The sequence below is a fragment of the Acanthochromis polyacanthus genome, chromosome 22 (genome assembly GCF_021347895.1).
Source record: "Acanthochromis polyacanthus isolate Apoly-LR-REF ecotype Palm Island chromosome 22, KAUST_Apoly_ChrSc, whole genome shotgun sequence".
NCBI lineage: Eukaryota > Metazoa > Chordata > Actinopteri > Pomacentridae > Acanthochromis > Acanthochromis polyacanthus.
Genome location: NC_067134.1, coordinates 15,509,406 through 15,523,031, shown reverse-complemented (window position 1 = coordinate 15,523,031; position 13,626 = coordinate 15,509,406). Strand labels below are relative to the sequence as shown.

Sequence of the window (13,626 nt, the reverse complement as noted above, 5' to 3'; positions counted from 1 at the left end):
AAGCCTTAGGTGCTCTTTGATGAGCTACCATTTGTTATGGTTTATCGAAAGGCGAGGTTTACCATTTTCCCACAGGAGCGTCCATCATTCCAGGTGTATGAGCCGCTGGAGAATTCACTGCATGCACTTGACAGGGACAACTCACTACTGCTACAGCTGCTGCGAGGGTATACAGGTGCTGGCACCGTCAGACTCAGCTGGCTCAGACACTTTGCTACAGGGAGACTGGCCTTTCCATTCAACTGAACCTCCTGTTGAATGGAGAAAAGAAATGTTACAGTGGAGTAACTTGTCATTTATACTGCTGTGGATGGGTTTCTGAGGAAAGAATCACGTTATTTATGCAGTCAACAATTAGTACTGTCAGGAAGTTAAATCAGTGTCATTCTGTTCTTAGGTAAAATCTAAATGTAGCTTTTTCCAACTTAAACTTTCCTGCAGCTACGCATCAGGAGTGTTTGGCATGGAAGCTGCTGCGAAGTGTTGCATGTCTAATTGCGATCTCGCTGCTAATTTTGTGATGAAAGATATTTAGCAGACACTTGACAGACCAATCAGACACTGTGGAAAAGTCAACTAAATTGCTAAGCTGCTGCGCTTTGCAAACTTAGAAAAAATATCAATCAAATTTCCATGTGCAAGCACCGCAGCAAGGCAGATGTTTATCCAATTAGCATCACGCTGCAGCGAACCTGACGGTGGAAATGAGTTCTTTTAGAAAAAGGTCCAAGTAGGGAAGATAAGAAACAGGATACAGTCATGTCAAAGATTTTTCCAACTAATCTCATATAAATGCCACTTGTGTGTATCACTTAACACAGCCTATTTAAAGATATGTGGTCCGTTTGCACATTTAGATAAGATAATTTGTAATTCACTCCGTGGCTATTATTATTCCATTTACTCCTTCTTCTTATGCGCCGATAGCACACACTAGAGTTTATTGGGTGGCATTCTCAGAGGGGTATAGGGGTAAAAGAATGGAGCAAACTCATTTTCAGGCCTTAATGCATAATACATAAGATGACTAATGTACCACAGTGTCCTATGGAGTCATTGTTACTGATGACGAGTCTCAATCGATGGTTTTCTGGTAATATGACAAGGATTTATTCCTCTTCGTGCCAAGTGATACTGCCAGCTCTTCCTGCTGAGAGCACAGGAGGGGTCATGGCTTCAGCTTGTTAGGTCTGTATTTTAATATCTTGCAATGATTTCTTGAGGAGGGCGGGGCGGGCTGCAGTTATGCGACAGTACTTGGATGGATTAAATGCACAAAACACACTGCCTTCTGCAGGTTTCCCATTATGCTTACATTCGACGGGGAGTCGGTATTCCTGGAAAGCAGGAAAGCCTTGCTTCTCTCTGGCTCCAGGAGCAAATCTGCCGCAGACAGATCCATGATCCGAGAGTGGAGTTTCTGAAAGTCAGAAAGCGAGGACACGCCACGGTGAATTTCGACTTAATTAAAACAGGCCTGGCTGTAGGATCTGAGACGGCACAACAGCACATTGATTTTTATCAATACTTTGCGCGATACACAGCATAGTCTCTACTTGCAGCGTCTCCAACCTTGCATTCAAATTTTTTCCATCTGAACCGTTCTGTTCCGTGAATGATAAATGCGCTCCAAGTGTAAAAATGGCACCAGGCAGAATAACTGTGAATCTGTTTTCCAAAATCTCAAACAGCTGTACTGTAAAGCTGAGGCAGAGCATCTTTTACCCATCAGGTTTCCTCCACTTGTACCACACAGAGCCCTCATTCATACTTCTCCTTCAAAGTCATTAATGTCATCGGCCGGAAAAAAAAAAACCCTAATGTGAATAGGAAATAATTGCATCAGGGAGTAAGGGATTCCTTTGAATTTTTTTTTTTTTTTTAAATTCATACGCTAGTCTGCAGTCTCTTCTGTTATTTAATTCTTATGCTTTAGAGGGAAGGATACAAAAGCAAATACATTTCCACATATTAATCTCAGAACTTAATTACGCTGGATTCCCTGTGCTCAAATTAACTTAAACTGGAAAATATACAGGAACAAAACACTTGATCTTATGCTGCAATTCCAGCCAAGGGTAAAAACTAATGCTCACTCGGGGAGTATATGTATAGACACAAGAATACACTTCTGTGCTCTGCTATATTTCAATCTCCTTTCTTTTTTCTTGCCATCATGTAAAGTAAAAGGCAATTCTCATGCCTTGCACCTGCTGGAGAAAAATATCCGTCGAGTAAATTGCATGTTATAAAAGTCACCTTCAGCAAATGGAAACCGAGCTTCGAAAAATCAAGTGCGGGAATCTTCCGTTCGATGCCATGAACGTTTAAAAATAAACACAGCTACATTTATTTTCAATATTGTCTGTTTCCATAAAGCTCCACAGACATTATATATTGACTTTTATGGTGCTGTGAAAGGCCACCTCTGAACAAAAAAACAAAAAAAACAAAAACAGAAGAATGAAAGAAGCCGTCTCCTAATGATACTAAAACTTCATCGCTTCTTTTGTCTCTTCAGAACAAACAGCCTGCATCCTGCGGCCAAAACACAACCATCCTACGTTTTCTCTCTGAGTTTTAGCAAAACATCCAAAAGAAACAATTCATTTTGTATAAGCTTGTGAATAAGTCGTCTTGTTGGTGGTAATGGTGCCATGGAAACAGGTCGATGCTCACTTTTTTCCCCCAGCACAGGACTGTATTCTTTAATATTTTGAGGATTTATTCAAAAAACCCCAAGATTTATAAGTCGGACAACTTCAAAGACACTTAAACTGTAGAGAGGATTTCTCAGGACTAAACTTTTTCACCTTCAAAAATACCTGTTCTATACAGTGAACTGTTGAGGCAGAACTCTTTAAAATTAAGATGCAACGGTATGATTTCAGGCTTAAAGCGCCATATGGCTTCTTATCCTCGTTTTGAAGGGATTTAAATTCATGCAGCTTTCATGCCGCATCCCTGGACCCTCTGTGCTGCTGCTCCACACAGGATGGGAGTGGCTGAGGTGTCACGGGAGGCTCTGATCTTATCACAGGGTGCTGCATTTCACCTCCTCAGCATCCTCATCAAGGATTCAGTCAATAGTGTCACAGGGTCATGAGGAGAAAGATAGTTGAAGGAAACGGCAGATGACAAGGCCGGCTGCCACGCTTCTTGAACTTTTGGAAGGGTCAAGGCCAAGATCAAAGTCAAAAATGTTAATTGCTAGAATCCCATTAACGCAGGCAAAAGGGGAATACATCATGCAAATAGTGGCCTTTTATTAACTATTAGTCTGGAATGATTCAATTAATTATGAGAGCCAAACTTTTGTGAGACACTGTGAAGAAAAAGACAGGCTTCTTTGCTTTTGTTCCTTGTTGTTTTTGCCTTGACAGTGGTCATATTTCAAGATAATGAATATCAGCCTGGAATAGCAGCAACAGGCAGCTTCCAAACAAATACATCAGTATTGGCACCCGCTGTCAAAAACACATCGGCTGAAGCGGACAGCAGTACACCCACACATACGCACACCAGCAGTCATGCGAGAGAGAGGAAAAAATAAGGCCTGCACACATCTGAGTTCATACACCCACTCGTGCACGTGATGCTCACCTGCATCACCTGATCTATACGTCCGACTCATCACAAAAGGCTTTTCCTAAAGCTCTAGCCGGCTAAACAAAGGCTCAGCTGTGATAGAAAAAGATGAGCTGCATGGGGCTTTGTTATGAACCGTCATTCAATACTTTTAAAGCTCCACATTTTGCCATTTCAATTCATATACCGCTGCACAATATTGGTAATCTTTTTGCATTCGGGCACGTGTTTCAGTCTACCGTTTAAAATGAGGTCATAGCATTCACGCCGTGTCCTGAGGCTGGGAGATAGCTCAGGAGAGCCAAACATTTGTCCCAGTAATGGGCGACTTAATTGCCGCTTTCCTGTCATAGGTGATGAGCAGCATGAGTGGCCGGCTCTGCAAACCTGTGGGTGCATGGTTTGAGAAAATAAACCCAGTTGTTTAAAGTTAATGCCAGATTTTTCTGAAATAAATAAGTGGCATTTTTAAGGAGTTCAGCCGAAGGCAGTGAAGGTGCACATCTGGTGCAGTTCCTATCAAAAGCATTACGGTTCTTTATCAGAGGAACTGGAGACGCCCGCAGGGAACTGAGGAACATTTAATTACTGATAAGCAAAAGGTCCAGAGCTAAATGGGAAACTGTACACTCATATGGGTGATTAAGTCTCCCTTTGCTTGAGGCTCCAGGAGAGAGAAGAAATGAAAACTCAGTCGAGTTTCTTTCACGTCTTCAATTGAATTTTTGCTGCATTGGTTTAGCTAAATGAATACAAAGCCTAATTGTAGTGCAGAATTGGTTGTTTGCTTTGTTAATTTTGCTGACAGAACAGCTGCAGTTCCTTAAACGGCTCGATGACAAGATAAATATGTTAATACTTATTGAGCAGTGCCATTAAGAAATGAATAGTGTCTCCTCCAAATCTATCATCTTGTTTGACTTGAAAGGCTAATAGTACCTTGAAGAGGTAAACCTGTAGGATCACATGGAGACATGTTTTTAAAAAGTCATGTGACTGAGTGAATATCTCAGATTTAGATGTTAGAAGGAAAATTGTAATTGATTTTAAAAAATTACATAAAAAAATTTGAATTTTAACAAATGATATCTCATTGTTTTACAATGCTTGACCAGAAACTTAAACCATCTTTAACCCCTTGACACCTTTTGTCATGCAACACACCACTTTCATTCAGACTGCAGTCGAGATAGTGTATCCATTCCCCCAATTCCGGTTTGTGCATATTCAATACGTACCCCGGAACCTTTTGCAAGCACTGGTTTCTCGTAGAACCAGTTGGAGTGGGACCTAATTATTATACATCTGTTAGTATTATATATCTATGTTTTATGTGAAATAGATAAACATTCTCTACTTATTTTAGCATCCGCTGGAAAGCAAAACACACAAAACAGTTTTTTAATTTAATTCTAAATAAATTCAGACATCAAGGGGTTAATAGTATTTAAATTGGCAGCAAATGTAATTATTTTGTCAAAATTTAAATAAAATCCGGTTACGAAAAGGTCAATTTACAAAATGACGGAGAAAGAAAAAGAAAAATCTGTATTTGTTCTTTTACTATGTGTGACCATAAAATCATAGTCTTACTGAATTTAAATAGTCTACAAGTACTGCTATTTTACAGATATTTCATTATTTGAGAGAAAAATTATGGATAAAAAAGTCTGTCGTAGTTCTTTTAGATGTGATCATAAATTACACAGTTTTACTATATTTAATTTAGCTAAAAATATTATTCTTTGACCGATATTTTAAGTCATTTTCACAGTTTTTGAACATTACTGTATTCTGCTATTGTTTGAAATCGGTTTTCCCTTGCTGCCAGATTTTACCATTTATTTTATTTTGTCATTTCATGCTACCTCAGACCATGAACAACAGACCCAAACAAACTGTACATGTGGTCAAATGTGTTAGTTTAGCATTTTAGTGAGGATTACATACAGTAAACAAAGATTTAACACATGTATTAGAGAATTTCGGAGGTGCAGGTACGTGGATTTTACTGCCTTTGATCAGACAGCTCTTTCCCCTTGTTTCCAGGCTTCAAGCGCAGACAGATAGACAGATAAATCTTCTGTAGGAAGTTGCCGTTCTTTGTGACGAGGATAAATATAGCTGTTTTTCACAGCTCTCCCACACATGACTGGAAATCTCATAATGGACGCGCAGAACATCCGGAGCAGCGTGATCACATTCTGATTAATTCTCATATTGAATCATCCGCTTGATGGTGAAAATGTCATTATTAAATAATGAGCAGTGACTGGAGGAGGAGGGGGGGGGGGGGGACCTTCACGTCTAAAGGCTGCAACTAATTTTTGCATCCCCGTGGTGAAGATATGTCACAAGGTGCGCACACAGAGCTCGAGTCGACACCAAATCCACTATCTCTGCTCGCACACTCTTGTCTGTGACACACGCACATTAAGTGATTTATTTCCTTTTGACCCGTCTTGCGCACATACATTACCAACTGATAGATAATCTCAGCCCTCCATTAGTTTCTTTTCAGCTGAATCACATTGGAAAGAAGAAAAAAAAAAACCGTCTCGGCTGTATGCCAACGTGATACAACTCTATCATATTTCTGAGTGCCTTAATTCACATCTTCAGCTAGATTGCGCCTCTTGGTCCCCACAGTAGTATCATCAATATCCCTCTCCAAGCCTTTTTATATTGCAGTTTCACTTAACAGTGTTCCTGCCTGTCCAATAATGGCACTGAAAGTAGCCAGAAACTGACAAGAAGCTATACAGCACACCCACGGCCGTATTATTTCGTCTTCCCTCTTTCTTTCCCTTCCTCCATTTACGCTGCTTCCTATTCCACTCTTACTTTTTCACTTCTACCTCCTCGTTGCCTCACGATTCCCCACTATCTCATCTCTCTCCATTCTCACCCTCCTGTCCTTCCTTTTCTTATCGACCCCTTATTCTTTTCATCCTCATCTCTTTCTCCCTACTCCTCTTGCCTGGGTGGACCGACGGCTCCTTCGCCATCGCTTTTCTTTTTGGCAGCTTCCTATTTTCATATCGACGGCAGAGAGCCCCGCGGCAATTTGCACAATTATGTGAAATCCAACTTCCCAAGCTGACCTTATTGCCCCGCAATACCACATTACTGTTGACAATAGATGGGTAAAGCATACTGGTCCGTCTCCCTCGTAATTACACCTTAAAGACCTCGCTGGAATGCACATACGGACACTTTTCAGCAAATCGGTGTTTTCCGAGCGACCAAAAAAAAGATGAAATGAGGCAATTTTCAGCTCCTCCAGCTGACAGAATGGAGGGTTTGTGGGAGAATAATAGCACAGTGGTGTTTTCTGTGATGCTTACAGAGGAGAGACTACATGATTGCAGGTTCAAAGCTTTGTCGAATGTGAAATTCTTGCTTCGTGTAGCTGATGACAGCACTGCATGAAGTTATTGCATTATTGTAATATTTTGATTAGATGGGTGGTATTAGCTTTGGAAGGACATTCAGATTTGGGGGGGATTTTTTCAGCTTGTATCTGCCTTTCCTACTTAATTTTACTCAGATCTTAGTTCAGCAGGGAGTCTTAGGTGCATAAGCGAATCTACGATTTGAAACCATAAATATAAGAACATTAAAACATGAGATTGAACCACAGTGTGAGATACACCAACCAAAACAAGCCATCTGCGCTTCCAGGCCAATATTTTCTTTATGTTCGCTTCAAAACAGAAACGCTCAGCAAAAGCTGCTTCTGAAGAGGGGAAGGAATTGATACAGATTGATGTAAGAAAAAAAATAGGAAGGTTGTTCATTCTAAATCAAAGTATTTACAATTGCTGTGCAGCCTCTGTGTCTGGTTCAGACCCTAGAGCAGTTTGAGGAAAAACAACTCTGTGTCGTTTACTGAAGGAGCTGTTTCTTCCTTTAGAAAACGAATCTGTGCAGGGAAGGCAAGTAAGACTGTACAAGGAAAAAAAAAACCCACAAAGAGTTGGGTCAGCAGTAGGTTATTTATTAGTTCTGCATCCAGAGAAGCTATTTCTTTTTTCTGTTTGTTTGTTTGTAACTACACATATTTCTTTTATGAATGTGGCTGGGAAAATTGGAGAAGGTTAGTAGGAGGTTGCAGTTCGTGGGCGGTATTATCACGCTGGTTTCTCTACATCAAAACATAAGTAAGCTAAAGATGCAGAAAGGTGAGGTAGCCAATGACAAACACGCCCAGTTGTTTGGACATTTCCTTCTGAGCTGCTCTGCCTTCATGTCCAACTAAATTTCAATCTGCTTTCATGTACAGAAATTCTGCTAGTTTCCATTTTATCCAATAAATATGGTCAGCAATTAACCCTCTGATCTCCATTATGTATCTGGGTGTGTTTATTTCTTTGCTTCTGTTACATTTCTACTGACTGTGGGCTCATTTTTCACTGCAGTATAAAATCCTGCTCCTCTATGGAAACAGCAGAACCCTGGCTAGAATTAGAGAGAGCTTAAAAATGTATTTTGTGCAGTATGACACAGGTATTATGACAGAATATTTTTAAAAAGAACGATAAAACTGGATCAACATGTGTAATATTTTTCCAAGCATGTAGAAATGTTACCAATCCTGGTGAAAGAAATATTGCCTATGCATACTAGACAAGAGAAGTACTCAGAGTGTAGTACTCCAAGATGCTCAGTTGTTGTATCATTTCCAACGGCTGAAATCTTGAAAAAATGTGCGGCAGAAATTGCGGCAACACCTAATGTGGCCATTTCATATAGATGTACCCACAAACAAAATGACCTTGCGTTGAGCACAGGTGTGTGTTATGCATGTGTACGTTATGTACGGATACTGAATCGCATGACCTAAATGTGTAGCAGGCGACTGGAATTGACGGGACTTGGAAACACCCCCACAATTTAACTGTTCTCGTATCATTTCCAACGGATAAGTCTTGATAAGTCCACAGCGGTGGAATTGTAGCAGGATCACAATCCATTTGCCGCAGCGTTTCTTTTCCCCGACCACATGGAGGAACAACTAAAAAGCACGCCTTTCGCTTTGCTTTTTATTGTCGTTTTGAAACAGCAACTCGACAATGACGTACTACCTCTGTTGCGCCAGTAAGGTTGCAGAACGTGTATGTCGCTACATCGCTACGTGAGGAGCCCTAACGTGCTTTTTTCCCCACACTGACCGGCTCGGATAGTCTCAACGAGTGTCCCACAACCAACCTGTCCTCCAATTCATACGACCGCATCGGTCGTTTGCACCGTGCACCGGAATACGACCTATGCGGTCGTATGAACGTTTGGGCCCCTACGGGGAAAACGAACGCATTACGGGATTTAATTCGCGAAACGGCTTTTCCGTCGCAAAACGGCTTTTTTCTCACTTTCCCAACACGTTTTTAGGGTTATGGTTAAGGTTAGGGTTAGGGATAGGGACAGGGATAGTGTTAGATAAAAGTTTGTTCATGATGACGTTTCACCTGCGACTCCAGAGTGTCGATATTTACTCAACCGCCAGAGGTCGCATAGTCAAAACGTAACACTGGGTCGTAATACGGGCGTGTACAGACGACCTATGTGGTCGTTTTTGGTTTGAGGACAGGCTCCCCACAACATACGAGAGATGTTGTGGGACACATCGCTATTTGTTGTGGTCTGTATCCAAATCTCAGGACGCTAGAAATCAAATCTCGTTCCAAAATCGCGCGATAGCTCGCGCCAACACTGGTGTTTTGGCGCGAGCTATTGTGCGATTTCGGAACGAGATTTGCTTTCTAGCATCCTGAGATTTGGATACAGACCACAACAAATACCGATCGCCCAGTAATGTGGAGGTTTTCGTTCACTTCTCATCTCTAGTATGTTGTGGGACACTCGTTGAGACTATCCGAGCCGGTCAGTGTGGGGGGAAAAAAAAGCACGTTAGGGCGGACTTTGACGCGGGGGGGCAAGTTGCCCCATAGTTTTCACTAGCTGAGCTGCTAAGCTGCCTGCCTGGCTAAATACTGGAGCTATGTAGACAATTAATTTCTCCATCACTCACATGTATGAAATGACATATGAAAACAGACCCCAGGTTAAAAAAAAAAAAAAACGAAGTTCCCCTTCAAAGAGTGCATGCAAAATTAAGTGATTTTGATGAAATATCACAATTTAAGCTTAAATTTACTCAAGTTTTCCGCATGTCACTGATGAGTATTCGACAGGCTGCTGACAATTCTTTCGGTTTTTACAGTTTCTTGCTTTGACAAACGGCCTAATTTTGGCGGTTTGTAAAAGATAACATGCCTTTCAAACTCGCTAGCAGGGTTCAAAGGGTTAATGCAAGTCGCAGCTCAAAGGTGTCAACGTCGGCGTGTGTTTTTAGGAGATCAGCATACCTGGAGAAGCAGATCCGAGGCAGGCTTGATCCTCTGCTGGAACAAAATACTCAGCGCCCGATTCTGCTGCTCGAGGTCAAAAACCCTGGTTCGCAGCTTCAGACATTCCTCTCTCAGATCCTGAGAACATAGAAAGAGAGCATATCAAAACATGCATCTAGCATAAATAATGTTCACTCTATAGCACAAAAAGAAAAGAACAATAAAAGATGCAGATTAGTTACAGAAGCTATTAATTGTGACCTGAGAAAAAGCAGCAGAATAGGAATATAGAAATAGGAGACAAACCTTTTGGGTGAGAAGCGCCTGCACGACTTGATTGGCAACCTGAAAGAGACAGAAAGATAAAGAAAGTGAATGAATTTTGGCTGCTTTGCAACAACTTTTGACCTCCTCTGACCCTCACTGGCCTCCACAGACTGCATTTGCACTGCCAACACTGCACTTTTGCAGCATTTGCACTCGTCAGCCAATTTAAGATGAATTATTATAAGCTAAAGTGAGCACAGCGGCACAATATATCGCAGGTTTTTCTTCTGGTGTCGGGCGTGTGTGTGCCTGGTTTACACACTCTCCCGTAATGTTTAACTCTCACTTCCTAATGGTGGTATTGACAGCAGCAGGCGGACGCGGGAGCAGAGGTATGCCCGGCTTAAGTGCTGTTGTGCCTGGGCTTCGGTCTCCAAGCGGCTCACACCCGCCTGTGCTTCAGACCGCAACGCCAGTGGAGAAGCAGCTCCGATTACCGCCCATTGATTGCTCATTAATACCGTGTGAAGCCACATTGGCTCCTTTGAGTGCGCTCGCTCTCATTTATTGAATGAGGACAGACAGGGGTAAATATGGTGAAATGAGCCCTGCTTCTGGAACCGCAACTTACAGATCTGCCTCTTGTGGAAAAAAAGAAAGAAAGAAGAGAAAGCCAGACGGTCAAACAAACCTGAGTTAATGATCTCTGACAGAGGATCTCAACTTGATTGCAGACACTGTATGACTTGGATACAAATAATTAAACTACAAATGAGCTTGCCCACACACTAACATTTAGACAGGCAGCTGGTCTGATATAAAAAAATAATCATCCCTTCTGTTACAGAGCAAGCTTCAGGTCGCAGTAGTTAGAGGGGCGCACACAGCCTCCATCATTAAAACAGGATTATTGCCAAGCCTTCCCTCCACAAAAAGTCACCCACATAGGAAAACAGTTGACAAATAAACACAACAAAGCCCAGTTGAGCCATCTTAGTGAAGGCAGGGAAGCAGAAAGGAGACGAGGACTGAGTTTACCCCAAATGCTGTCCACAGAGCATACAACTCACCCTACATTTTTATCAGTCTCTTTCGATCTTCTTCCTCACGCTCTCCCTATCCTTTCTTCTTTCACGCCCTGTCTTCTCTCACCAGTCTGTCCCGCCCCGTAGCACATCTGCTCTTTCCCAGAGCCTGTTGGTTTCAGGACAAATGGGGCAACTTGTCCCTGCTGGACAAACTTCCCCACAGCAGTGCCTCCCCTGCCTCCATCCTGGTGTGATTCAGAGAGCTCATACAGCCCAGAGCCAGGCTGGTTCCTCTCCCTCACATGGCTCCCTAAACAGCACTTATCAAGCTCTCACAAATAACCAGAGGGCACACAAGTGCCGTTGTTATCTGAAGTATTGCTTCAGAGAAACCCGTTCATGTCAGGTGAAGGCTATTTAACAGCTCAGAGTTTAGATTGCAAAATTCACACAACAACAAGTAGCTGTTTTGACCACTTGTACACAGCTGAGTGCTATTAGCAGTAGCAGGAAAGCCAAAAATAAATCATCTCCTGTATTTCTATTCCCAAACAAGCATCACTAAAAGACCTTCAGTCATTAACCTTCTGAACCTCAAAACCTTGCATTGGGCTCGAAGGTCAAGCTATCTTAAAACGATTTATTGGCAAAACGACACCATTTATTAAAGTCATCAGATTTTCCACTTTCTGACAGTCCTTGAACTACTCACATGGTTCTGTCAGGAAACAAATCTCAGTTTAAAGTCATGAGATTTTATCAGAATCACTTCGTTCTTCATGACATTTTTTTTAAAAACTGGCCCAAAAATAAATTGCTTGCCTGAACCAGATTCTATTAAAAAAAAGAAGAAAATTCTGCACTCCACTGAGCAACTTTTAGTCATTTCTGACTCAGTGGCACACAATAGTTATTATACACAATTCAGAGGCTTTTCATGTGAACTGGGTTGAACTGCAGGCTGTGTTTACACAGAGCAGATAAGAGACAAGTATAGAAACAAATTAAAAATCTAAGTTGTGAACCATCTATAGAGTATTTAGAGTCACCTTTCATTGACAATGTGGGTAATATCTTGGTGTATTTGCAAAAATAATGTACACGGACATTCCATTTTTTGTTGCAAATTTTTTGAAAAATAATGAAATAATTTTCTAGTTTTCTTTCCCCATTTTTTAATGATTTGCTGTATTATCACTGTGTCGTACTGCACATAAGACAGTTTTGAGTTATCACATCTTCTAACCGTAGTTGTGCAGTTCACAGGATTTTAAAATACAGTGAAAAATGAGTCGAGTGACAGGAAAAAAAACAGAACACCCAGAAACTGCTTGGGGTTCAGAGGGCTAAAACCCCTTAATTGTACAGAAGAACCACCAAAAGCATGAAAAAATAGAAGCCTTCTGGTTGCTTGGCCTCTTGATTAAAGTAAGAGGTGAGAGATTGTATTGGCTGAAAAACAGGAGACACTGTTTTCTAAAGTTATTGCTCAAATCAACCCGTTTTTTTTAAGCTGTGGCTGCAGTGAATTGCCAAAATGTAAGATAACCTCATTAAAAATGTAATCTTTAGCTTGGCAGGAAAATTTATTCTACTCCTTCCAAAAAAAAAAACATTAAAGAAAGACTTTATTCAAGGTAAGTAAAACATGTGGTTAGTTCCTCGGAGCCCTCGAAACGAGACAAGATAAGGACAGACTGCACTCACCTCATCCAGACAGCGTTCATACTGTTCCCTCTGGCTCTCATTCTCTAGGGCCAAGGCCGAATTCTTCTCCTGCAAAGGACACACACTTTAGTTACATCTGACAACGACGACGGAGACAGAAGTAGAAATCAAGTGGAGCTGCGGCGAAGAGGAGACTGGCCTCTCAAAGGTCAGATGTCAACTTTGAACTGGGTTGGCCAATAACAAAATTACCAAGCACAACTGAGAAAAAGGTCAAGGGGATGGAAGTTATGATGCTGAACTTTGGGGCCGCAGCTAGCCATTTGGAGTTTGGACCTAATAAGAATATCTCCTCCACTTGCCAAGCGATGAGGCGGCGCCCTATTGATCTCTGGGAGTTTCCAATTTGTCAAAGGCAGGCAGCATATTAGGAGCTGTCAGCCTCTTTGCTTCTCTCACCCTCTGCCCTTTACTAGAGACTACCAATCCCTTGATGAAAACATGGGAAACATAATCACAACCCAAAACATTCCAACGGTGCCATCGAGGAAGAAACACAGAGTAATTAAAGCCTCGAACCCTGGAGCATGGTGTAAATGTAATGAATGGCTCAAGTAATTAAGGTTGTGCGTCTTATGTGTGGGTTTGTCAATGTAATTTCTATTTTTAGGGCATATCTTGGAGCTAGGGAAATCTCTTGAGATCTTGCATATCTTACTTGTAAA

The 13,626-nt window shown here is 41.5% G+C and overlaps 1 protein-coding gene across 6 annotated transcripts in view; it reads right to left on the bottom strand.

Moving 5' to 3' along the window:
* Window positions 1–13,626, bottom strand: part of LOC110969955 (nck-associated protein 5) — a 154,727-nt gene that overhangs the window by 30,007 nt on the left and 111,094 nt on the right. For all 6 annotated transcript variants that reach the window (XM_051941879.1, XM_051941883.1, XM_051941878.1 and 3 more), the window contains 5 exons: window positions 12,941–13,009; window positions 10,245–10,283; window positions 9,957–10,076; window positions 1,316–1,420; window positions 63–251 (listed from right to left, as the gene is read on the bottom strand). In XM_051941879.1, the coding sequence (XP_051797839.1) occupies window positions 63–251; window positions 1,316–1,420; window positions 9,957–10,076; window positions 10,245–10,283; window positions 12,941–13,009 (522 nt within the window). The remainder of the gene's footprint in view (window positions 1–62; window positions 252–1,315; window positions 1,421–9,956; window positions 10,077–10,244; window positions 10,284–12,940; window positions 13,010–13,626) is intronic.